General features: G+C 38.9%; 1 protein-coding gene across 5 annotated transcripts in view; it reads right to left on the reverse strand.

The window, feature by feature from the left end:
* Nucleotides 1-2,933: 2,933 nt before the first annotated feature.
* The window catches only part of stim2b (stromal interaction molecule 2b), a 78,124-nt gene continuing 54,993 nt past the window's right edge, over nucleotides 2,934-26,064 (reverse strand). For 4 of the 5 annotated variants that reach the window (XM_059006489.1, XM_034015279.3, XM_034015280.3 and 1 more), the window contains 9 exons: nucleotides 17,434-17,545; nucleotides 14,798-14,913; nucleotides 13,155-13,332; nucleotides 12,745-12,922; nucleotides 8,656-8,817; nucleotides 7,889-7,989; nucleotides 7,512-7,750; nucleotides 4,999-5,197; nucleotides 2,934-4,174 (listed from right to left, as the gene is read on the reverse strand). In XM_059006489.1, the coding sequence (XP_058862472.1) occupies nucleotides 3,730-4,174; nucleotides 4,999-5,197; nucleotides 7,512-7,750; nucleotides 7,889-7,989; nucleotides 8,656-8,817; nucleotides 12,745-12,922; nucleotides 13,155-13,332; nucleotides 14,798-14,913; nucleotides 17,434-17,545 (1,730 nt within the window). In that variant the 3' untranslated portion in view covers nucleotides 2,934-3,729. The remainder of the gene's footprint in view (nucleotides 4,175-4,998; nucleotides 5,198-7,511; nucleotides 7,751-7,888; nucleotides 7,990-8,655; nucleotides 8,818-12,744; nucleotides 12,923-13,154; nucleotides 13,333-14,797; nucleotides 14,914-17,433; nucleotides 17,546-26,064) is intronic. The other variant, XM_034015281.3, reaches the window with a different exon arrangement.

The raw sequence follows: 26,064 nt of genomic DNA on the forward strand, positions 1-26,064 counted from the left end.
GTAATTATGTTCTGCCATTTGAATAAGCAAGATGTGTTTAAAAATGTCTGGTCTTAACTCTAAATTGGTAAATGTGGCCACCTAGTGGTTTAATATCTGATCTTATTTTAAAACAAGCTGAAACAAAGTACTGAATACCAAAGAAGGAATGTCCAGTATGTGCAAAATAGTTTCTCTGTCTTCCTTAGGAAAACACGGTCACTGCTCATTATTGATCAGGGATTAGAATGCCTTTTACTTTACCAGACACTGTATATCCAGACTAAAGGGGTGAGAATCCTCAGTGGACTACCTCCAGCCATCTGATTGATGTTCAAGTATATCTTCATTTGTCTGGCTATGTGGATGAGGACCCGGCTTGGAAATCCCCACATTTTACCATAATCATGTGATAACCAAATGCGGTCTTATCTTTTGATAACGCTTGACAGCTGGTGTCAATTTCAACCACCTGGAACATTCTATGCACAGGTACCATAAAAGCAGAAAAAAAAAGTCAAGAAATGAGTGAAGTCAAACAAGGCACCTTTTATTGCAGATCAAGACGAGCACAGCTTACAGTCCTTTACAGACACTGGGATCGTTGGTACTCTCATCCCAGCCGCACGGTGAGCACCCTAATGTGTCCTAGATCATCAAACTAATCACCCCAAAGGTTTATTATTGAAGACCCAATTCCAAAGTACAGATTACAAGGCTTAAACAATGAAAATAATCCTTCAAACTACTCTTCTTTCCAATGAGCCAAGAAAGAAAAAATCTATAAACCAACTAACAGTATAAGACTAATTATACCCTCACTAGAGCTCAATGCACAGTCCAATGCTCTAATCACCAGGTCACATGAAGTACGTGTAGTTTTTAAGGCATCAGTAACCCACTGATTTGTAGTGGACTGGTTAATCGTCATGAAGTACAGCAGCTTTTGTTCTATCGGGTAGTCAGATTTCATTCTGACACCTCAGCATGATCAGTGTGGGTTGACAATGCTGTTTCAAGTGCCACTGTTTAGATGAGGATGTAAACCTACCAACCTGCCTATGCCATAACAATAATAATTATTCAGATTTTTGGTTAAAGAACAGTTACTGAAAAAAGTGTTACATTCTTCTGAGCAAGCGTGCATGTGTGTGCGTGCGTACGTGTGTGCATGTGTGCGTGCGTGCGTGCATGTGTGTGCGTGCGTGCGTGCATGTGTGTGTCCGTGCGTGCATGTGCGGCCCAAACAGAAACTATGGTTCATGTACTGTACCCAGCAGAGCAATTCGGCTTTGTGTTCGGTCATACTATACATTAACTTCTTTATAAAAACGACAAATACAAATACAATAAATTCCTCAGTTTACCAGGAGTTTGTTTGTTGCAAAAAAAAGAAATCACTGCTCTGTGAATAAAGTTTGTTTTGGGAGATCTATAAAACAAACAATGGCGGTCTCTGACCACGGGGGCAATGGAAATGTGTGACCAGCTTTGCTGTTCTTAACAATATAGAAATGACAAGAGAGATAAGTGATCCATCCCAAGAGCTCACAACACCTTCAAACAAAACTGAACAGAATTCAATGTATTTTTATTTAAAAAGAACCCATTTATATAAGGGAATTTAATATCAACAACTCTGTTATGCAAAATATATGGCTGCACTGCACCTTGTATAATAGGAAATAACTTGGACAATTCTAATCAAGAATATTAACAAAGAAACCTTAACCTAAACTGTGTTAACAGTACCATGGGTCTGATTCACAATGTATGTTGTTTTTTTTTTTTAAAAAATTATAAATGGGCCTGATTCACAAAGTATTTTTATTTATTTTTTGGGTTGAAGTTTGAAACAAATTTAAACACAGTACTACAGCATCTGATTCAATATTTTTGCAAGACATTCCATTTGTTGTATAAATAGGCTACATATAAGTGTTACTCTAACTGTATGGCATTCCCTTCATATTTGTACTACTCGGACAAATAAAAAAACAAAAAAAAAAAAAAGAAAAAACTACATTTAAGGGCTAACCTATAGGACTCCTAAAGGGACATGATGTGAATTAAAAAAGGTTAGTACCTCGTGCGGCCGACATGATCATGTGAGCATGAGTTAAAATCTTGCTGACTGCAGCAGACGCCTGCTATTCTCGGTGGACAGGTTAGGAGATAATGCCGTATCTTCCTGCTCATGGCAGAACAACTATGCAAAACTGGTGTGCTTTTAGTTATTTTAACGTAAAACAATTATTTCTTGCATCCAATTGTATTCTATTACTGCCTGGAACATTTCACCTGGTTACAAAAGCAAATGCGAAAGGAGTGAGTAATCGGAGTCCTGTCTCATGACTTGTGAGTTGTTTGCCCTTTACATTATACAGTAGGCTACGTCATACAACAATTCATACATGGCTCATGAAGACTAACTTGCAAATGTCTTCATCATAAGAAGTAAGAAGTCATGTGTCTCAGTGATTTGAGAGTTATTGTTGGGACCGACACATTGATGATCAAGCCCGATCCTGCTTTTGTTCTCAGAAAGTGGAGCTACTGCAACGCACAATGACGGCTCATCTTCCTAAATTACAGTATTGCAAAGACTGAGAGATAAATTACAAAAGAAAATCACAGGAGGTTACCACAAGCACGTATTAGGCACTAACTCGTACACACAGAATGCTAAGCTTCTTTAATTCAAACCATGTCCCTTCAGGTGTTCTGTAGTATCTTAATCCATATTTCTGGTACGCAACTTAAAAATATAGCCTCTTGTGTCAAAGGGTGTGTTATTTCACCTAAAAAGGAACTACCACACCCTCCACCAGAAGTAACAACAGCCTTACAAATAAAATAAAATAAAAATGTCTAAAAGCAGAAATTAGTATTTCTTACTTTCATTTTTTAAGGTACAAAATATATTCAATGAAATGGAAAATAAACACCACGGATGCCATAATGCCTCCATTTTATTAATTTATTCTACAGTACAATGATTCACACACAAAATATTCTAAAACTCTTAAACTTTGTAAACTAGTTTCTTTTTAAGCAAGTCAATGATGAGTTAAAAAAATCATCTGCCAGGCCAGACTCTACCACCACCACCTGTACAAGTAAAATAGGGACATTGTAGCCTTTTTTAGCTATTCACTCTAATACCAGACAGCCTTCAATTGCAATAAATCACAGCGAGAGCCAAGCCCTGTGAACACAGTTTTATACAGCAGGGCTCATTTTATTTCTCAAGCACATGAAAGGGATTGATTTTATTTTCTATTTCAATAAAAACCAGTGTCTCTCTCGCTGAAACCCAACCAATATAAATTCTATGTCTATTTAAAAACCTGTAATAGAACTTTGTAAAAACATGTATTTGTAGTAATCTGGAAAGTGGTAGTGCAACAAACTGCAGGTGTTAGTCTGGTACAGAAACAACTTCTTAGCTCTGTGCAAAGATAACTAAAGGCTTCAGTAAACAAGATATTTTTTCTAACTAAAAAAAAAAAAACAACCCCAAATCAATAAATCCGCAAAAAGTGACAGTAAACAGTCCACACTTCATCGATGTCTAGGTGATGGCTGGCATGACCTTTGGCCACTGAAGTCAGTTAACTATGACGCTATCACTGAATGAAGAGGCATTCCAAATGTTTTCCCATCTGGGGCATTGAATTAGAGCTACATTCTATTAAAATGTCTGAAGTGACAGATTTTGGCTTTGATGACATCCCTCCTGAAAAGTTCTTACTTTTTCTTTTTAAAGAAGCTTTTTAACTTGGATGACTTCTTCGTCTTGTCGCCATCATCACAGGAGTCCTGGGACATACTGTAAATCTTCTGTTCCTTCGCTACTCTGCCCTCAATGTTCAGTGAGGTAAGAGAAGGGTAGCGGGTTTCTGAGACAGGCAGCCCACTGGACAGCTGGCCCATACTGTAGGACTTCTCCAGGATGCCATTGTAGACCATCTTACTGGCAGGGCTGTAGACCATGCTTTTAGATTCAATGTCTGGTGAACCTTTAGACTGATCAAAGGACGTTGGCGAATCTGTAAAACGTAGCTCTTGATCAAACAGCTCATCCCTGGAGGTCTTTCGAGAAGGAACTTCCTGAACTTCTGCGCTTGCAAACTGTTTTCTTCCTATAGAAGAGTTCAAAGAATCACAATCTGACCATGTATCCTGCAAGTCCCTGAAACAGAACACACAGCGTTGAGGAGTTTTTAAGATGCTATTACTTGGTTCTGCAATCCTACCATCAGGGTCAGGATTACTCTGTGGAGGTAATTCTATCACAAGCAATAACAAATGTAACAGTTTAAAAGGGTAGCTTATCATTCCAACTAAATGTACAAATCTGCTAAAAGCACAGGTCATCATGATGCAGAAAGCAATTCACTTACCACAGATCTGACTTACGAATATATACACAGGGTGATTAGAAAGCAAGTTTACCACATCAATGAACCATGCTTTCTACTTTCTAATCACCCTTGGTGTTTACAAGTAACCTCGGCCGAGGTCATTCAAGGCCTATATCAGTCTATTTGATATTTAACTGTGAGCCATCTGGAACAAACACAAGTAACATGTTCTGAATTGAACTATATACTGAACAACAGTAACACAGCTTTAAAAAAGAACCCCAGTACCCGTGACCCAAAATAGGAACAAAGTAACTGCAGGCAAAAACAAACATATAAGCGATTTAAACTGGCCATTTCATGCTGTCTGCAACTTTGAACAACCCTACGTGTGAGTGGAAACTGTACTCTTAATAAAGTAAACATCAAACTAGCATGGGAACAGAGCCTTTCCATGACAGCATGCATGCTTCATTCTCTTTTAATGTATATTTAAAATATATATTATATATTATATATATATATATATATATATATATATATATATATATATATATATATATAGACACACACACACACACACACACAGTATATATATAAAATAATAACAAACAATAGGAACGACACTTATTTGTTCACATACAGTACATACCATTTCTTTTCTGCATTAAAGTAGATAGCATCCTCTTCCTCCTCTGTACGGTAAGTTGGAGGACAGCTAGCCATTGACAGAAGATCCGGATCTGGGGAGAGCAGGATAGGCTGGGGCTGTGGAGGTGAGCTCTTTACACTGCGTCGTGAGCGGCACTGACTACTGCTTCTTGCTAATGACCCCACTTTCATTAGTGGAGCTAAATAGGGCAAAGGTGAAAATACAACTGGTTATCTATTGTTGGTTACACAACCCAAGACATTGAATTTCTAACAGGTGAAGGTAACCTCAGAACTCTCCCTGAAATATTAGCTCTTTGAATGGAAATGTATTTATTCTATATTCTACAGAAGCATTCTATTAATTCCACATAGCATTACTGAACTTTTTTTTATATTGACAAATAGTACTTTCGAAATCATCATTTAGTAAGTTTAAATTCTGTCTCATATTTCTCTTATTTCAATTAGCTATAGCTATGTTATAATGTTTCATTAAGCAAGAGATTAAAGTTTAAAACAGTAATACTGTAACAGTAAAAGGCACCTTTAACTACACAGATCTTATTTATAGCTTGAGAAGTTATTTTTAGGCCTCCTTTCCTGTCACGTTTGCTCTTGAATTAGACCGCTGTCCCTGATTTGCATACTTGGATAATGCTGAAATGCCCCATTGTGATTCAACATTGAAAGCTCAGTAGAGTATCAACATCCCTGTAACTACACTACTGAGAATGTCTGATAAGTCTTCAGGAATGTTGCTGTAGGACAGCTTCATTATCCTGTGTCCTGTTATCATTCTACGGGTGCCTGTATGCACCAGATGTCTTCCAGACAATCAAACACAACTCAAATTATCTATAGTAAAACCAGCATAGCATTCAATGAAACATTTTAATTATATGGTTAAGAAAGGTGAATTTCAGTATTTCTGTCTTTAAAAGTACGTATAATGCCAGGCTTGGACCTATTTTTAATATTTAACCCTCCATTCGGACCCCACGGTGCTTTAGTATAAGTTATTATGTGGATCTAGTGACTTGATTTTTGTTTCCTTTTAGGTAGTTGTCCAGCATCCAATGCTCTACCATATGTCCTGAACACATGTTCCTAAATGAAACTACAGCAAACCAAAACTAAGGCTTGAGTCATGTGACATGAGTCCGCTCCTAAGTTTCATTTGTTGCCTATTACTCGGCCCCTTCAACAGATAGCGTTCCGGTTCCGGCTTGGAGCTTTCCAATGATAATCTCACGCGCCCCGATGACATGTTCCTAGAATAAACTACAGCGTGCAGAATACAGCGGCGCCTTCACTTGCTAGGAGACAGCTGTGCGCATTGGGCGTCTTATCCATTTTGCATAGAATAAACAACACATTATACCAACCGATGGCTAGAAGTAAATGAAAAGCAAAATGAAGTGTTCATATACACATTTTCATTCGTTCATTCATTCATTCATTCATTCATTCACTCCAGTTAGTAGGGGTGCACCAATAATCGGTAACCTATCAGCATGGCACCGATATAAGGGAAAAAAACACAATCGGCTATCGGCAGTTTTTGTTATTTTAGCCGATAATGTACACTGATATTCATGCTTGAATTTCTTCCAGCACAGAATTTAATGTTTGGTCAGGCGCGCTTACTAATGACACAAAACCACTGAGACGCTCATTTTCCCAGTGCTGTGTAACGTGCGATCGAAATGCAGTAAATATGCGGTGTTTGGATTTTTTTTTTTAAATATCTGAAGACAATAGAATAGAATAGCGAGTTGTGAGCAGCAGAACAGACTTGATGCTACATTACATCCAACGATGAACTGCGTAATAATTATTATTATTATTCATAGTTTAAGAGTACATGTAGCCTATACTGCCTCTGCTCCTTCTCTCTTTGGCAGCTTGACATCACCTCAGCTCCTCCTCAGTAGCTCACTTGCTCACAATTTTGTAACTGGACTTTTTTTTTTTTTTGATTAAGTGAACAATTTAAGTTGGGCTGCATTTTTAAGCAGTGAATGCTTAAAAAAATGGAATTTAATGAACGTTGTTGTTGACATTGCGTAGGATACTTTTTACTGTACAGTATAGGTCGAAGTTATAATATGCAATGTTTGACGGCAAGAGGCTATAAAAAATATGTCACATTTTTTCTACAGAAGTGTTTTTACTACTACATATGCAAAGTGTTATTTTTGTGTGACTATGTTGTAAAACAAATGTATAAATTGCTGTCAAGCCAGAATATAATACTACGTTATTCTTTGAATTCATTTTCTGAAGTAAATGCAACAAGTAAACAATACCTGTTCGTTTTTGTCATAAATACAAGTAAATGATAGCTGTTAATTGTTTAACAAGTATAATTATAAAACAGTTTAAATATAGGCCCTATGTCTTGTTCTAGTAGTTTACCTGCACTGTATTTATTATCTGTATCTGCCCATATGGGTAGATGACCATCAGCTAATCTATCATAACCATGCAACTCCCTGGATGAGGACGTACTGGGAAACTGTGGAATGATTGGAGGAGTATCTTCGTCTAAGTCATCGACTCCTCCAGCAATAGGATATGGAGGGACAGACACTCTTGGCATGACTACCCAGCTGGGTTCTGAGTAGAGCGTGGCTGTCAGGGTGGGTAACCCTGAGTTGTGAACTACAGGAAAGCCACAGATCTTCTCAATCTGCTGCCAGCGGTGGAGACGCTCACGCAAGCAAGCTGTTACTTCAGATAGCGCTTTCCTGAAAGCAAAAAAAGCAGAGTCACATAAAAGATCTTATGGTTTAGGAAAAGGTACTCAAATTACACATTCAGTACTTCAGCTGATTGACTCTAGCTGCCAAAAACCCAAGAAAAAAAAGCAAAGTTACTAATCTTACTTTGCTTCAAGAATTTTGTGGTCAACCTCATCCAGTGAAGAGCTGTGGGCGACATGTAGTGTCCCAAAGACAGAGCTCCTCTTCTTTTTGATCTTCTCTGCCTAAAAAGGAATTAACAAAGACATGTCATGCCAGTGGTGTAGAAAATTGAAAAGGCAGACCACAAATATAGCGCCGGGAAGGGGGAGAGGTTAAGTCTTGCAACGCCTTTCATTTGCAAAGACAATAAAAACCATTAAGCGCACTCCTCTGTGTGAGCCCGAGAGCGTGTTTCTTATCAACTTAAATGTGATCCCTGCTGTGGTGCGATACATCTATTTTTATAAACACAATGGAGATATTGCGGATCCAAATATGTGCTTATCTTATGCCACACACAAAACACTTAAGTCTGGTTTTTGATGACAGCAAAACAAACAGTTGCAAGGGGAATGTCATTATTTTCCCCTACACAAGGTGTCATTTATACACAGGGTGATTAGAAAGTAAGTTTACCACATGAGATATGGTGCGTTGATGTGGTCAACTTTCTAATCACCCTGTACATAGTCAATTGTTTTGTGAAATGTTTTAATAAGGACTTCTAGAGCAAGTCAACCTGTTTGACCTGTAATGCAGAGGAGCTGCCTAAATGCTACACAGGTGTTGTGCAGTACAGCTTCTAGATACGACATTCATTCTATTGATCCCAATGCACACCAAAACATTTCAGATGGAATAAGACTCCTGTAAAATAAGAGCTGTGTTATAAAGGGCAGCTGGTTTACCTCCTCCTTGGCGATGGCTAACTGCAGCTCAGCATTCTGTTTCTTGATATTATAGTACTGAACCTCCACCTCATGAGTCATCTGCAGCCACTTCTGCAAAGCCTCAGGAACTGACCAATTCCCATGCATTTCAAACTCTGCCTTCTTCAGTGCCATGCGGACCTAACAATGAGTCAAGACAAGCACGTTTATGCCTTAGGGAAACATCACCCTGTAAGGTAGAAAGTACAGTTTATATTTGTTTAAATGATATGCCCATTGAATCTTTAATCCGAAGACCACTGACAAGAGGTCTGGAAAAACTCTCATCTAGGACCATCTAGTATCATTTGTTAAGCTAAATCCCCTGCTGTGAAGATCAGCCAGGAAGAACCTTTTTAAACAAATGCAGATTGCTATCAGAACTAAGTACCAAGCTTAACACATACTTTATTTGCACCTTGCATCTTGAAACTGATAACAGGACGATCTCCCTAAAGACAGACTTGATGTCTGCATAATGAGCATTCCATATGAAATCTGGTCAAAAATAAAGTAATACTGCTCCCTGGTGGACGATAGAGATGGTTCAGTTTGGCATTAAATACATTGGTATTATCGTAAATTTACAAACATTAAAAATGTAGTATATTAAAAAGCCTTACTTAAACCACTAAAAAAATAAGTAATTTATCATTCAGGAAATGGATTAGAATCATAAATATGGGACTTTTATGATTTCATTTGGTACCGCATTGTGCGAGTAAACATTTTTAACTGAGGAAAAGAGTATTTTTAACTGAATGCATTTTCTGTGATTTACAATGCTTTGTTTGAATGAAGATAGGAAGGCACTTTCTTGTGAAGCTATGATGTCACCCTGTTTACATTCAAAACAGCCAATTACTGAAATAATGATGAGAAATATCCTTATAAGAACTCTTCTTTTAATTGGTTAATGCATTATGTCCGGCCCATTTGCAGTATTCATTTAAACAGTTGCCGCATGGGAAAACTCTCAAAAGAATGTCTCGCTCTGAAAATGAAATCGTCTTAAGGAAAAGCTGTCTCTTGGAAGGAAAAGTTACACAGAAACATCTGAATGTGCACACAATCTAACTGAATCACTGCCAAGACAACAACGCTCAACATTTCAACTTCACAGAACAAGGAAAACCTACACAGAAACATCTGAATGTGCACGCAATCTAACTGAATCGCTTCCAAGACAACAACGCTCAACATTTCAACTTCACAGAACAAGGAAAACCTACACAGAAACATCTGAATGTGCACGCAATCTAACTGAATCGCTTCCAAGACAACAACGCTCAACATTTCAACTTCACAGAACAAGGAAAACCTACACAGAAACATCTGAATGTGCACACAATCTAACTGAATCGCTTCCAAGACAACAACTCTCAACATTTCAACTTCACAGAACAAGGAAAACCTACACAGAAACATCTGAATGTGCACACAATCTAACTGAATCGCTTCCAAGACAACAACTCTCAACATTTCAACTTCACAGAACAAGGAAAACCTACACAGAAACATCTGAATGTGCACACAATCTAACTGAATCGCTTCCAAGACAACAACTCTCAACATTTCAACTTCACAGAACAAGGAAAACCTACACAGAAACATCTGAATGTGCACACAATCTAACTGAATCGCTTCCAAGACAACAACTCTCAACATTTCAACTTCACAGAACAAGGAAAACCTACACAGAAACATCTGAATGTGCACACAATCTAACTGAATCGCTTCCAAGACAACAACTCTCAACATTTCAACTTCACAGAACAAGGAAAACCTACACAGAAACATCTGAATGTGCACACAATCTAACTGAATCGCTTCCAAGACAACAACGCTCAACATTTCAACTTCACAGAACAAGGAAAACCTACACAGAAACATCTGAATGTGCACGCAATCTAACTGAATCGCTTCCAAGACAACAACTCTCAACATTTCAACTTCACAGAACAAGGAAAACCTACACAGAAACATCTGAATGTGCACACAATCTAACTGAATCGCTTCCAAGACAACAACGCTCAACATTTCAGCTTCACAGAACAAACGCAGCTGCTGGGCAACAAGAAAACAACTTCTGAAGAAAAGACCTTAATTCAAAATGACGAATAAAGAAAACGTTATTGCTACAAAATTTGAAAGTATGCTAAAATACAAAGTCAACAGAAAGATACAAAAGTTACTTAAAACCAAATCTGTTCAAATTGGCGCTGCCTTGCTGTAACAAACAGCATTGTAACACACAGGAAGAGGAAACCATTTTGTGTGTGGCTTCGTTGAATCGTGGGAGTCCTGAAAAAATAAAGCCATCTTGTTTTTCTTCAAAATCCTTTAACTGTGGAGAGAACTACAAACTGAAGATCTCAACTTTTAACTATGAGGAGAAAGCTATATACAGTAATTCTACACAGCGAGACTGTTTCCACTTTCTTCACTTAAGTACTGGTAACTAAACAACCTATGAATTTCCATGGTGCACAAACCAATTGTATGATTAATTCTGTTATACTTCATTCTGAGTATGAAGTAATGACATCAACCTATGTTGAATTATTATATGATAAAATATATTAATGCATTATTAAATGTTGTATATATTTAGAATCCGAATTACAACCGAATATATGGTAATTTTTTCTTAAACATACTTAAGTATAATAATTTATTATACATTGGAAACAAATTATTACAATCTAATATAATCTTTTATAAAAAAAGGTACTACTTTCAACAAGATGTGTTTGTTTTTTACTGTTAAACAGCACTAATGATAACATTGAATTGAATCAAAGTTCAATATTGTCTAAACATTAAATCATATGCAGAATGAATCAATCATATTTACAGCCATAATTCGATGATTATTATAAAATATATATTCATATGTTCAGTCTAACTTTTGATTGCACTTGGATATGAATGTAGTTTTGATGGTGACATGGAGAGATATAGTGGTAACACCCTAGATCATTTATAGTAAAATGCTGTTTATACATAACTAAGTGTGTGTCTTGAGACAGTATTCAAATACATGTTTACTTGTCTCGAGATAGCTTGAAGATTTATGTTACAATGACTTTATCATATAAATTTACACCACATTCCCAAAGTGGGGAGAGCAGCACACACAGAAACATTTTCTGACATCTGATATAGCAGTCTTTCCCTGGCCTGGGGTTCAATATTTGAACATGAACCCCGCCGTCGGCTTACTGTGGGTGTAACACTTACCACCTGGATGTAAGCTCTCTTGTGCATTTATAACATGTATCCCAGTGCCTGCACTAACAGCGTTCATCACTGAACAACAGAAAGGAGATCGGAAGAAATCCTCACTGTCAGGATGCCTCATATCATGAGCCAAGTAAGGTCTAATGCACCTGTATTCACCATTTCTTCCCAATTCTTACATGTATTTATTGTAATAACAGTTGTTTTAAGACCATTTATCAATTTAAAGAGATCATTCTTTATCACACAAACATCCCTTTTCTTACTGCTACTTGTTGGTTTTTTTTTGTTTGTTTTTTATATTCCATATTTTGCTCTTATAGCAATAATATTTCCAGGCTGTCAACAAGTATAAGGTTCTAATGTACGCTCACAATCACTGCACTTCAACCATGCCATACCGTACTGTGCGTAAATGGTATAACTGTCTGCATTGTTAGACTAAGAAAAAATGTGTTTGCTACTCTGATTTTATTTATATTATTGTTAATAAAACTATTAGTGCAAGAAGGACACGTTAGCAAGCTACTAAAGTGACTTAAACATTAGGATTCATACTGACGGTCCAGTTTTTATGGCACTAAGACAATTTTAAAAACACTTTTTTTTTTTTTGTGACCAAAAATGTGAATTTGTAGCTTCGGTTATTTTGTAGGTTTTCTGGAAGCACAGGACACGATAATATCAGTTGTGGTTTTCTACGGGTTGCTCAATTGTAGCACAATTTTACAACTGCAACTTATAGTCACCCTAATAAAAGCGTTATAAATGTGCTGCAGCACAGTCTGTACAGTTCATGCTCACTGCAATCTGAGCCTACTGTACCTGAACCAGCTCTTCCTCTGCATACTTGAGCCGACTCAGCTCGCACTCTGCCCCCTCCCTCAGCGCTCGCAGACGATGCGCTTCCCTCTTGGCATCGCTAATCTCATCTTTCATCTTTTGCTCTAGATTTTGCTTCTCCACAGCAACGGTTCGATTCTCTTCCTGGGCTTTTTCAAGTCTAAAAATTTGACAAAATTAAGAAAATAGCATCAAAACAAAGCTTATAAATGACGTTTGGTTGCTACTATGGTTTCTTAGTATCATTAGGCAGTAATATGGAGTAAAAGCAGAACTCATTAAAAACAATGCTAGTAGTACAATGTTTTTTGCAAACACACTATACGAGTACAATAATGAACCCTATTCAAACATGTTGGATGGAGCTGAATGCTTGACTTCAACCTGCTTACCGTTCCTGTAGCTCTTGAAGACTCTGCTCTGCGCTTTGGAGGCTTTCTAAATCTTTCATCATTTTTGAAATGTGTTCCTTGGAGGATTTATTTTGAACGTAAGCAAACCAGCAGCCTCCAACGCCAATAATAATAGAAATCATCAGGACAAAATCCTTCAGCCAGTTGTGGTGAGGACCTTAAAAGACAAAAATCAAGAAGGTTCTTTTTATTTTTATATTTTACAGTAACTCAGCTCAAAACTGCATGCTACTCAAACACTATAGGAAATAAACTTCAACTCAAACCAGTAAACATATCTAATGTCAAAATACCTCTGCACATTTTGATTTAGTTTTGAACATATAGGCGGATTTACTCGTACGACTAGAGCGAGGTGAGGAGAGGCGAGCGACACAAAAGCAAACAGAATGTCCACCCGTGCATTTCAATGTGAGTGTCCACACTGCTGCGAAGAGAAAGGGTCTCTAGCAAGGCAACTTTCCCTGACCACTCTCCACAGCGATGCTTTCATTCTTACTCACTGCCACTGTACATTGTAGCCAATCACAATGAAGCAACGCATGTGAGGAGGAGAAAACTACTTTGTCAATCACAACTGTACTGGAGAGAACATTTCACTTAATGGCAAGCAAGTTACTGATAAAAATAAATGAGTCTGTCTTAAATGTAAAAAAAATAAATAAAAGGTTAAATAACATTATGCATCCATAGAATTCACGTATACTCATGTACAGAAGTGACGTTTGGAACCAAGGCAATAAAATGCTGCAATGCTTGGTACACAAAAGCACACTGTCCTATAGAGGTGTGTCACTAGTAATGTGCTAAGTAGCCACATCATTCTATCAAAGCTCTATCAAAGAAATAGAGTTTATGTCAGGTTGCATAAATAGTCTTGAGCTTTGCGAATGTGAGCTTTAATTATTATTATTATTAGTTTATTTTGCAGACACCTTTATCCAAGGCAACTTACAGAGACTAGGGTGTGTGAACTATGCATCAGCTGCAGAGTCACTTACAATTACATCTCACCCGAAAGACAGAGCACAAGGCGGTTAAATGACTTGCTCAGGGTCACACAATGAGTCAGTGGTCAGGTGGGATTTGAACCCGGGACCTCCTGGTTACAAGCCCTTTTCTTTAACCACTGGACCACACAGTGGAAGTGGAATGTTCTGCTTTCCTAATATACAGTATAATATAGTCATACATACTGTCAGCATAAGCAGTCTGCCATAAGAAGTGTTTCCTGCCTCTACAAGAAGTCAAGTCTGTTGTTCAGTTGTCAATGAGGGATCAAGTCACAACGCATGAGTAAGTTGCTTTGCTATAAATCCCACTGTACTTGCATAGTACTTTCCAAGGCATGTTTGCCAGTGACTCACACACTCACATATATACTGCCTGTGAGGCTGTTTGAAACCAGTATGCTGTACTGAAAACCAACTGAAGACAAAAGACATGATTTGTAAGACACTAAATGAAAGTGCATCTCAAGAGAAACATATGATGTTTTTAATGTAGGCTACTATAGCAGGCATGAGCACTCTTGCTACATTGTTGCTTTACTGAAACATTTAACTGACCGTTATCCCTAGCATACAAATTGACTAGTTTCTGAAATAAATCAATATACTAACGAATAGGGGGTCCAAATAACACAGCATCCAGGGCCTTGAGATTTAGCTTCTGCTTGTGGCGCTGATCCACGATTTTCAACTGGGACGTCATAAACGCAGGTTCATTAGCAGCGATCCTATAACAACAAACACAATCAATGAACACACACAATAGCCTTTCATTTCTCCTACTTGGAATGTACTGCAGGCTTGCTGCAAGTGTGTAGAACTTCATCAGGAGTTTCTAAAAGCAATAGCCTATCTTGCCTTTAAACCAGGCTTGTAGTATAGAGACAATTTGAAGCTAGAATAAAATAATTAAAAAACATAAAACTACTCAGTAAAATAACTGGTTCTGCAACAGATTTTTTTGTTACATTTTTCTATTCTGAAAATTACTTTTGCAAATGCCTCAAAATAGAGTTACTGCTTGTTTTTATTATGTTTTGATAATATTTTACATTTGTCAATAAATAATGAGCAACATGTGGCTGATGTATGTTTCCGATTGCATTCAATAAATAAAGGAATATTGGTTGTCCAATTTTCAAGATATAAAATAGCAGAATTGAGCATTTTTCCCTGGGACACACCTCTTTACAAACAGCACTCTTCAAACCAGGTAAATATTTGACATTTCTAATGTTTAAATAAAGTCCTTCTATAAAAGCAGCACATACTGCTGGTTCTGTCTTTCCCTGCAACATAAAGATCTACTGAAACAAAAATAAGAACAATACAACTATCACTGGTTCAGTTTCTTGAAACATTGAAAAATACCAGAGGGATAGCAAACAATTCCCCCCAAAAAAGTCTAGGATAACATTTTAGTTACAAATAGTAAAGCTGTGAGATCGTGCAAATCAGAACAAATATATCAAATCAAGGACACACAAAAGGCTATATATATATATATATATATGTCAATTGTGTCAAGGTGAGTGTTCAAAACCTACTGAAGCGAGTCATTTTCCATTGCTTTTCTTTTAACAGACCACATTTTTTCTAAATAAAAGAGAATTATACCGTACATACTTTGTCATTGCTTTAATCCAGCCTTGACATGCACAAAATGGTATAAACTGAGCTGAAAATGACAGGGTATAGTCATAACTTCTATACATGGAGACAACCTTAATTATTAATGAATTGCCATAAATTTATGTTTGAAATTCAAATTCACTGAAAAGTAATTCCATTAGTCTGCACAGTCAGCAGTTTTATTAAGAGACAAATCGACAGTTAATTCTAATTTCCTACCCTTAAATAATGTTTACTACTGGAAAGAAAACTATATGTGGGGTTCCTTAGAGTAATTTAAAGAACTGTTTGGAATTCAAAATTATTTTTGATAATATTAGTGTGTTTGATTCAGTTTATAACTCATTTGTTTCTTCTGTAAGCTTTTGTAGCACTATGTTGATTTCTTTCATTACCAGCAGTCAGCAGTGTTGAGTCGAGGTATATGTCATTTTTCACAATATTCATTCACTTTAGTAAAACCAAACAACCTAGAGGAAGCTTTTCTGACTGCTATACAGTAGCTGCAACATTTTTATAAAGAGTTTCACAAGTTAATCCTCTGCTACGGCTGTAAACACAAAATCAGAGCTAAAGTATAAAAAAAGACCAACATCCTTTGTAATTTCACATAAAAACGTAAGTGATACTGGGTTCCCGAGTGGATCACTTGGCAAAAAGGCACGGCTGCGTGGTGTGCAGGGTGAGTCATACAGTCAGGGGAGCACAGGTTCGCGTCCTGGCTGTGTGGTGTGCAGGGTGAGTCATACAGTCAGGGGAGCACAGGTTCGCGTCCTGGCTGTGTGGTGTGCAGGGTGAGTCATACAGTCAGGGGAGCACAGGTTCACGTCCTGGCTGTGTGGTGTGCAGGCCGAGTCATACAGTCAGGGGAGCACAGGTTCACGTCCTGGCTGTGTGGTGTGCAGGGTGAGGCACAGGTTCGCGTCCTGGCTGTGTGGTGTGCAGGGCGAGTTATACAGTCAGGGGAGCACAGGTTCGCGTCCTGGCTGTGTGGTGTGCAGGGCGAGTTATACAGTCAGGGGAGCACAGGTTCGCGTCCTGGCTGTGTGGTGTGCAGGGCGAGTCATACAGTCAGGGGAGCACAGGTTCGCGTCCTGGCTGTGCGAAGTTGCCGGTCTTCGCTGGGGATTCCGGAGGGACCGCTCCTGCGGGTTAGGGAGGAATTACCAGCAGGGACTGATTCTCCTCATCGCATTACAGCGGACCCTGCTGGCCAGGCGCCTAGTGAGCTCAGGCGGACACCTACAGGTCTAGCCTTTGTCTTCCAGAGGCTGGTAACTCGCGGACTCTCGTTCCGGGGTGTAAAAGAGGAAACTGGCTTGGACGTGGGATCGGAGGACGCCCACTGAACCTTCAGTTCTCCTGAGCTATGTGGAAATTTGCTGCAGTAATTGGGGAGAAGAATTGGGGGTAAAATAATTTTGAAGTACATGTTAGAAATTTTATTGGACTCATATTACTCAAACTAACTTAGAAAATAAAATTAGATTGTTTTCAAATTGTCACAAATGGATAATACATCAAGGTAAGCTCCCATTATGCTGTGGAAACGGTCTTACTTGTGTTTGTGTGTTTAGTGTAAGATGAGCTAGGCGTGTTCTACCAAAGTGACTCACCGTGGCAGGGTGTTACCATTGACTTTATAATCTCTAAAATTCATCTCGTACTGAGGCAGCTCAACAAAGTCAACCACCCACTGCACTGTGTCTTCCAATGTCCAGTTGTGTACTGTAAGAAAAAGGGGCACATTTGTTATTATACAGTAAAATAAGTTATTTTTCGTTTTTACACTAAAAAGAAAATTAGCAAACATTGTAAACTTTGATTAGTTTGACTGTGATACCCCACCTCCCTTTTTTATGGCTCCTTCTGTGAAACTTTCTTCCCCAACTACAGTTAATCATAACAGTTTTGTACAAAATAAACCAAATGATATTAATTTACATATATTATATATATTTCTGGTATAAATAAGTACTGTCATCGCTTCACATCTTTGGGAGGGTATTTGGGTGAACATCACTTATTAGATAAATATCTCATTTAATAGCCTGGAATCAGCTTTCCTACTGTACTCTGTTCAACCTTTTCACTGTATTCCCTGAACTATAGTACCAAAGCCTGACTGCTGCTGGAAACCTTTGGTCCTTGAGTACAGTAAAGCAATCAGTTTGGAAAGCTATTTAGAAGCAGAGAATAGCAGCCTTCATGTTCAATCAAGTCTTGCATGGGCTCCATCTTATGATTTGAATCAATTTAGGAATGCATTATTGCATTTCAGCCCAGGGTGCAATTTGTTGCCAACTGACTAATTCATCAAGCATTGTGCAAGAAAGACACCAAGAGAAAGAGAATATTGGCATTACTAGTGAATTCCTGTTGCTCAGGGTTTGAAGATAATTACAGTACACATGTCCTAAGCTTCTTCAAAAAGTTAAAACAATAACAGGTGCAGATACAGTAGGGGCCATTAAATAATAATCTTAGTTATTTCTAGTTTTGAAGCATTGGGCCCGATTCACAAATACTTTTTTGAATAATTACATAAAGTGTTATGTTCAATGAACAAATATGTAGCTCTAAAATGTGTTGTTTATTTCAGAATTGTTGGTACTTGTTGGTAAAAATACACAGAATAGCTGAAATCCTTGTCATTTTTACATTCAGTAAACACACATGTACCTCTAAAGGTTGAGCGATATATTGCTCTAACAACTAATCATCCAAAAAAGCAACTCTGACCCTATAGGCAGACATACATCATACTGCTGTTTGGAATATATGCTGCCAGTGACTCTTGACTCTCACACACACACACACAAACATATTATTATTATTATTATTATTATTATTATTATTATTATTATTATTATTATTATTATTATTATTTATTTCTTAGCAGACGCCCTTATCCAGGGCGACTTACAATTGTTACAAGATATCACATTATTTTTTTTTACATACAATTACCCATTTATGCAGTTGGGTTTTTACTGGAGCAATCTAGGTAAAGTACCTTGCTCAAGGGTACAGCAGCAGTGTCCCCTACCAGGGATTGAACCCACGACCCTCCGGGCAAGAGTCCAGAGCCCTAACCACTACTCCACACTGCTGCCAGTGACTCTCTCACACACACACATACAGTGCCATGAAAAATTATTTGCCCCGTCTGATTTTCTGCATTTTTGCACATTTTCACATTGTATTTGGTGAGATTTTTTTGTGGGTTGTAGTAGCATATAGAGTGAGTGAGAGAAAAAATGACAAAGCTTGGTGCTTCTTTCATTTGTTTGGTGTGCAAGGTAATCAAACATGCAATCTTCAGGTGTGAAAAGGTTATTGCCCCTCCTAGTTAACTCAACCCAATTAAAAGGATAATTAGGGTCAGCTGTTTGAGTACTTTGGTTAACAACCAGGCCTGATTTGGACCAGCCCTGCCCAATATAAATCTGACTAACTTTGGCCCTTACCATCAGAGTGAAGTTGTCAGCACACAGGTTCTAGAGGCACATCATGCCACGAACAAAAGAAATTCCTGAAGACCTCCGGAAAAAAGTTGTCCAAATGGAGAAAATTTTGGACAGTAGTGAATCTTCCCAGGAGTGGCCATCCTGCCAAAATCTCTCCAAGAGCAAGGCGTAAAATCGTCCAGAAAATCACAAAGAACCTTAGAACAACATCCAGGGATCTGCAGGCCTCTCTCGCCTCGGCTAAGGTCAGTGTTCATGACTCCACCATCAGAAAGACACTGGGCAAAAATAGGATTCATGGCAGAGTAGCAAGGCATAAACCATTGCTCACTAAGAAGAACATGAATGCTCGTCTCAAGTTTGCCAAAAAGCACCTGGATGATCCTCAAGAGTTCTGGAACAATGTTCTATGGACAGATGAGTCAAAAGTGGAACTTTTTGGCCCACATGGGCCCAGTTATGTCTGGCGAAAACCAAACACTGCATTCTACAGTAAGAACCTCATACCAACGGTCAAGCATGGTGATGGTAGTGTCATGGTTTGGGGATGCTTTGCTGCATCAGGACCTGGACGCCTTACCATCATTGAAGGAAACATGAATTCTGCTCTGTATCAGAGAATTCTACAGGAGAATGTCAGGCCATCCGTCTGTGAGCTGAAGCTGAAGCGCAGCTGGGTCATGCAGCAAGACAATGATCCGAAACACACAAGCAAGTCTACATCAGAATGGTTGAAGAACAAGAAATGTAATGTTTTGGAATGGCCTAGTCAAAGTCCAGACCTAAACCCCATTGAGATGTTGTGGCAGGACCTGAAATGAGCAGTTCATGCTCGAAAACCCACAAATGTCACTGAGTTGAAGCAGTTCTGCATGGAGGAGTGGGCCAAAATTCCTCCACAGCGCTGTGAGAGACTAATCAATAACTACAGGAAGCGTTTGGTTGCAGTTATTGCTGCTAAAGGTGGCGTAACCAGTTATTGAGTCTAAGAGGGCGATTACTTTTTCACACAGGGCATTGGGTGTTGCATAACTTTCTTTAATAAATAAATGAAATATGTATCCAATTTTTGTGTTATTTGTTCACTCAGGGTCCCTTTCATCTAATATAAGGTTTTGGCTGAAGATCTGATAACATTCAGTGTCAAAAATGCAGAAAATCAGACAGGGGGCAAATACTTTTTCACGGCACTGTATACTGCCAGTGACTCTCACACACATATATATATATATATATATATATATATATATATATATATATATATATATATATATATATATACACACAGACGTGCTCAAATTTGTTGGTACCCTTACAGCTCATTGAAATAATGCTTCATTCCTCCTGAAAAGTGATGAAATTAAAAGCTATTTTATCATGTATACTTGCATGCCTTTGGTATGTCATAAGATAAAGCAAAGAAGCTGTAAAAAGAGATGAATTATTGCTTATTCTACAAAGATATTCTAAAATGGCCTGGACACATTTGTTGGTACCCCTTAGAAAAGATAATAAATAATTGGATTATAGTGATATTTCAAACTAATTCGTTTCTTTAATTAGTATCACACATGTCTCCAATCTTGTAATCAGTCATTCAGCCTATTTAAATGGAGAAAAGTAGTCACTGTGCTGTTTGGTATCATTGTGTGCACCACACTGAACATGGACCAGAGAAAGCAAAGGAGAGAGTTGTCTGAGGAGATCAGAAAGAAAATAATAGACAAGCATGGTAAAAGTAAAGGCTACAAGACCATCTCCAAGCAGCTTGATGTTCCTGTGACAACAGTTGCAAATATTATTAAGAAGTTTAAGGTCCATGGAACTGTAGCCAACCTCCCTGGGCGCGGCCGCAAGAGGAAAATCGACCCCAGATTGAACAGAAGGATAGTGCGAATGGTAGAAAAAGAACCAAGGATAACTGCCAAAGAGATACAAGCTGAACTCCAAGGTGAAGGTACGTCAGTTTCTGATCGCACCATCCGTCGCTTTTTGAGCGAAAGTGGGCTCCATGGAAGAAGACCCAGGAGGACTCCACTTTTGAAAGAAAAACATAAAAAAGCCAGACTGGAATTTGCTCAAATGCATATTGACAAGCCACAATCCTTCTGGGAGAATGTCCTTTGGAGTCAAAACTGGAGCTTTTTGGCAAGTCCCATCAGCTCTATGTTCACAGACAAAAAAATGAAGCTTTCAAAGAAAAGAACACCATACCTACAGTGAAACATGGAGGAGGCTCGGTTATGTTTTGGGGCTGCTTTGCTGCACCTGGCACAGGGTGCCTTGAATCTGTGCAGGGCACAATGAAATCTCAAGACTATCAAGGCATTCTGGAGCGAAACGTACTGCCCAGTGTCAGAAAGCTCTGTCTCAGTTGCAGGTCATGGGTCCTCCAACAGGATAATAACCCAAAACACACAGCTAAAAGCACCCAAGAATGGATAAGAACAAAACATTGGACTATTCTGAAGTGGTCTTCTATGAGTCCTGATCTGAATCCTATCGAACATCTATGGAAAGAGCTGAAACTTGCAGTCTGGAGAAGGCACCCATCAAACCTGAGACAGCTGGAGCAGTTTGCTCAGGAAGAGTGGGCCAAACTACCTGTTAACAGGTGCAGAAGTCTCATTGAGAGCTACAGAAAACGTTTGATTGCAGTGATTGCCTCTAAAGGTTGTGCAACAAAATATTAGGTTAGCGGTCCCATCATTTTTGTCCATGCCATTTTCATTTGTTTTAATATTTACAATATTATGTTGAATAAAAAATCAAAAGCAAAGTCTGATTTCTATTAAATATGGAATAAACAATGGTGGATGCCAATTACTTTTGTCACTTTAAAGTTATTTCAGAGAAAATTGTGCATTGTTCGTTTTTTGTGGAGGGGTACCAACAAATTTGAGCACGTCTGTATATATGTGTATATATATATATATATATATATATATATATATATATATATATATATATATATATATATATATATATATATATATATATATATATATATATATATATATATTATATTGCCAGTGACTCACACACACACACACACACATATTGCCAGTGACTCTCACACACACACACACCTATATATAATGTCAGTGACTCTCACACACACATATACTGCCAGTGACTCTCACAAACAAACACACACACATATACTGCCAGTGACTCACACACACACATATATACTGCCAGTGACTCTCACATATACTGCCAGTGACTCTCACACACACAAATAAATAAATATATATATATATATATATATATATATATATATATATATATATATATACTGCCAGTGACTCGCTCACACTGCCAGTGACTCTCACACACATATACTGCCAGTGACTCTCACACACACACATATATATACTGCCAGTGACTCTCACACACACACACAAACACACACACACATATACTGCCAGTGACTCACACACACACACACATATATATATATACTGCCAGTGACTCTCACACACACAAATAAATATAAATATAAATATATATTTATATATATACTGCCAGTGACTCACTCACACACACACTGCCAGTGACTCTCTCACACACACACACTGCCAGTGACTCTCACACACACACACACACATATACTGCCAGTGACTCTCACACACACACACAAACACACACACATATACTGCCAGTGACTCACACACACACACACACACATACTGCCAGTGACTCACACACACACACACACACACACACACATACTGCCAGTGACTCACACACACACACACACACACATATATACTGCCAGTGACTCTCTCACACACACACACACATATATACTGCCAGTGACTCTCACACACACACATATATACTGCCAGTGACTCACACACACACCTATATATACTGCCAGTGACTCACACACACACCTATATATACTGCCAGTGACTCACACACTCACACATATATATACTGCCAGTGACTCACACATCACTGTTCCAAGTGCTGTCAGCAACAAGATGTACTGTGTGGCTGGGAAACATGCCTTAGAAAGTACTATGCAAGTACTGTGGGATTTATAGCAAAGCAACTTACTTTAATTGTCCTTGTTGAGCTGGCTGACATGAATTTATATGTGGTTCAGAACAACCAGTTCATCCGGGCAAGTGTCCTGTCACAGTACTGTTCAATTCATTTAATTGCAAAACAGCAGGGAAATGTGCATACTGTATCTGGCAATGGGACAAATGCATAACACAAGTTTGAAACAGAAGGAAGAGTGTGCTTTGAGCCCGGTTCAGAAATGATAATGCAAGTTTGAAACAGAGGGAAGAGTGTGCTTCGAGCCCGGTTCAGAAATGATAATGCAAGTTTGAAACAACAGAGGGAAGAGTGTGCTTCGAGCCCGGTTCAGAAATGATAATGCAAGTTTGAAACAGAGGGAAGAGTGTGCTTCGAGCCCGGTTCAGAAATGATAATGCAAGTTTGAAACAGAGGGAAGAGTGTGCTTCGAGCCCGGTTCAGAAATGATAATGCAAGTTTGAAACAACAGAGGGAAGAGTGTGCTTCGAGCCCGGTTCAGAAATGATAATGCAAGTTTGAAACAGAGGGAAGAGTGTGCATCGAGCCCGGTTCAGAAATGATAATGCAAGTTTGAAACAACAGAGGGAAGAGTGTGCATCGAGCCCGGTTCAGAAATGATAATGCAAGTTTGAAACAGAGGGAAGAGTGTGCTTCGAGCCCGGTTCAGAAATGATAATGCCAGTTTGAAACAGAGGGAAGAGTGTGCTTCGAGCCCGGTTCAGAAATGATAATGCCAGTTTGAAACAGAGGGAAGAGTGTGCTTCGAGCCCGGTTCAGAAATGATAATGCCAGTTTGAAACAGAGGGAAGAGTGTGCTTCGAGCCCGGTTCAGAAATGATAATGCCAGTTTGAAACAGAGGGAAGAGTGTGCTTCGAGCCCGGTTCAGAAATGATAATGCCAGTTTGAAACAGAGGGAAGAGTGTGCTTCGAGCCCGGTTCAGAAATGATAATGCAAGTTTGAAACAACAGAGGGAAGAGTGTGCTTCGAGCCCAGTTCAGAAATGATAATGCAAGTTTGAAACAGAGGGAAGAGTGTGCATCGAGCCCGGTTCAGAAATGATAATGCAAGTTTGAAACAGAGGGAAGAGTGTGCTTCGAGCCCGGTTCAGAAATGATAATGCCAGTTTGAAACAGAGGGAAGAGTGTGCATCGAGCCCGGTTCAGAAATGATAATGCCAGTTTGAAACAGAGGGAAGAGTGTGCATCGAGCCCGGTTCAGAAATGATAATGCAAGTTTGAAACAGAGGGAAGAGTGTGCTTCGAGCCCGGTTCAGAAATGATAATGCAAGTTTGAAACAACAGAGGGAAGAGTGTGCTTCGAGCCCAGTTCAGAAATGATAATGCAAGTTTGAAACAGAGGGAAGAGTGTGCATCGAGCCCGGTTCAGAAATGATAATGCAAGTTTGAAACAACAGAGGGAAGAGTGTGCTTTGAGCCCGGTTCAGAAATGATAATGCCAGTTTGAAACAGAGGGAAGAGTGTGCTTCGAGCCCGGTTCAGAAATGATAATGCAAGTTTGAAACAACAGAGGGAAGAGTGTGCTTCGAGCCCAGTTCAGAAATGATAATGCAAGTTTGAAACAGAGGGAAGAGTGTGCATCGAGCCCGGTTCAGAAATGATAATGCAAGTTTGAAACAACAGAGGGAAGAGTGTGCTTCGAGCCCGGTTCAGAAATGATAACGCCAGTTTGAAACAGAGGGAAGAGTGTGCTTCGAGCCCGGTTCAGAAATGATAACGCAAGTTTGAAACAGAGGGAAGAGTGTGCTTCGAGCCCGGTTCAGAAATGATAACGCAAGTTTGAAACAGAGGGAAGAGTGTGCTTCGAGCCCGGTTCAGAAATGATAATGCAAGTTTGAAACAGAGGGAAGAGTGTGCTTCGAGCCCGGTTCAGAAATGATAATGCAAGTTTGAAACAGAGGGAAGAGTGTGCTTCGAGCCCGGTTCAGAAATGATAATGCAAGTTTGAAACAGAGGGAAGAGTGTGCTTCGAGCCCGGTTCAGAAATGATAATGCAAGTTTGAAACAGAGGGAAGAGTGTGCTTCGAGCCCGGTTCAGAAATGATAATGCAAGTTTGAAACAGAGGGAAGAGTGTGCTTCGAGCCCGGTTCAGAAATGATAATGCAAGTTAGAAACAGAGGGAAGAGTGTGCTTCGAGCCCGGTTCAGAAATGATAATGCAAGTTTGAAACAGAGGGAAGAGTGTGCTTCGAGCCCGGTTCAGAAATGATAATGCAAGTTTGAAACAGAGGGAAGAGTGTGCATCGAGCCCGGTTCAGAAATGATAATGCAAGTTTGAAACAGAGGGAAGAGTGTGCTTCGAGCCCGGTTCAGAAATGATAATGCAAGTTTGAAACAGAGGGAAGAGTGTGCTTCGAGCCCGGTTCAGAAATGATAATGCAAGTTTGAAACAGAGGGAAGAGTGTGCTTCGAGCCCGGTTCAGAAATGATAATGCAAGTTAGAAACAGAGGGAAGAGTGTGCATCGAGCCCGGTTCAGAAATGATAACGCAAGTTTGAAACAGAGGGAAGAGTGTGCTTCGAGCCCGGTTCAGAAATGATAATGCAAGTTTGAAACAACAGAGGGAAGAGTGTGCATCGAGCCCGGTTCAGAAATGATAATGCAAGTTTGAAACAGAGGGAAGAGTGTGCTTCGAGCCCGGTTCAGAAAGGAATGAATGAATCTTTCCAGTAAACTGCACACATGCCTTCTAATAACGACTTTCT

Source organism: Acipenser ruthenus, chromosome 2 (genome assembly GCF_902713425.1).
Source record: "Acipenser ruthenus chromosome 2, fAciRut3.2 maternal haplotype, whole genome shotgun sequence".
NCBI lineage: Eukaryota > Metazoa > Chordata > Actinopteri > Acipenseriformes > Acipenseridae > Acipenser > Acipenser ruthenus.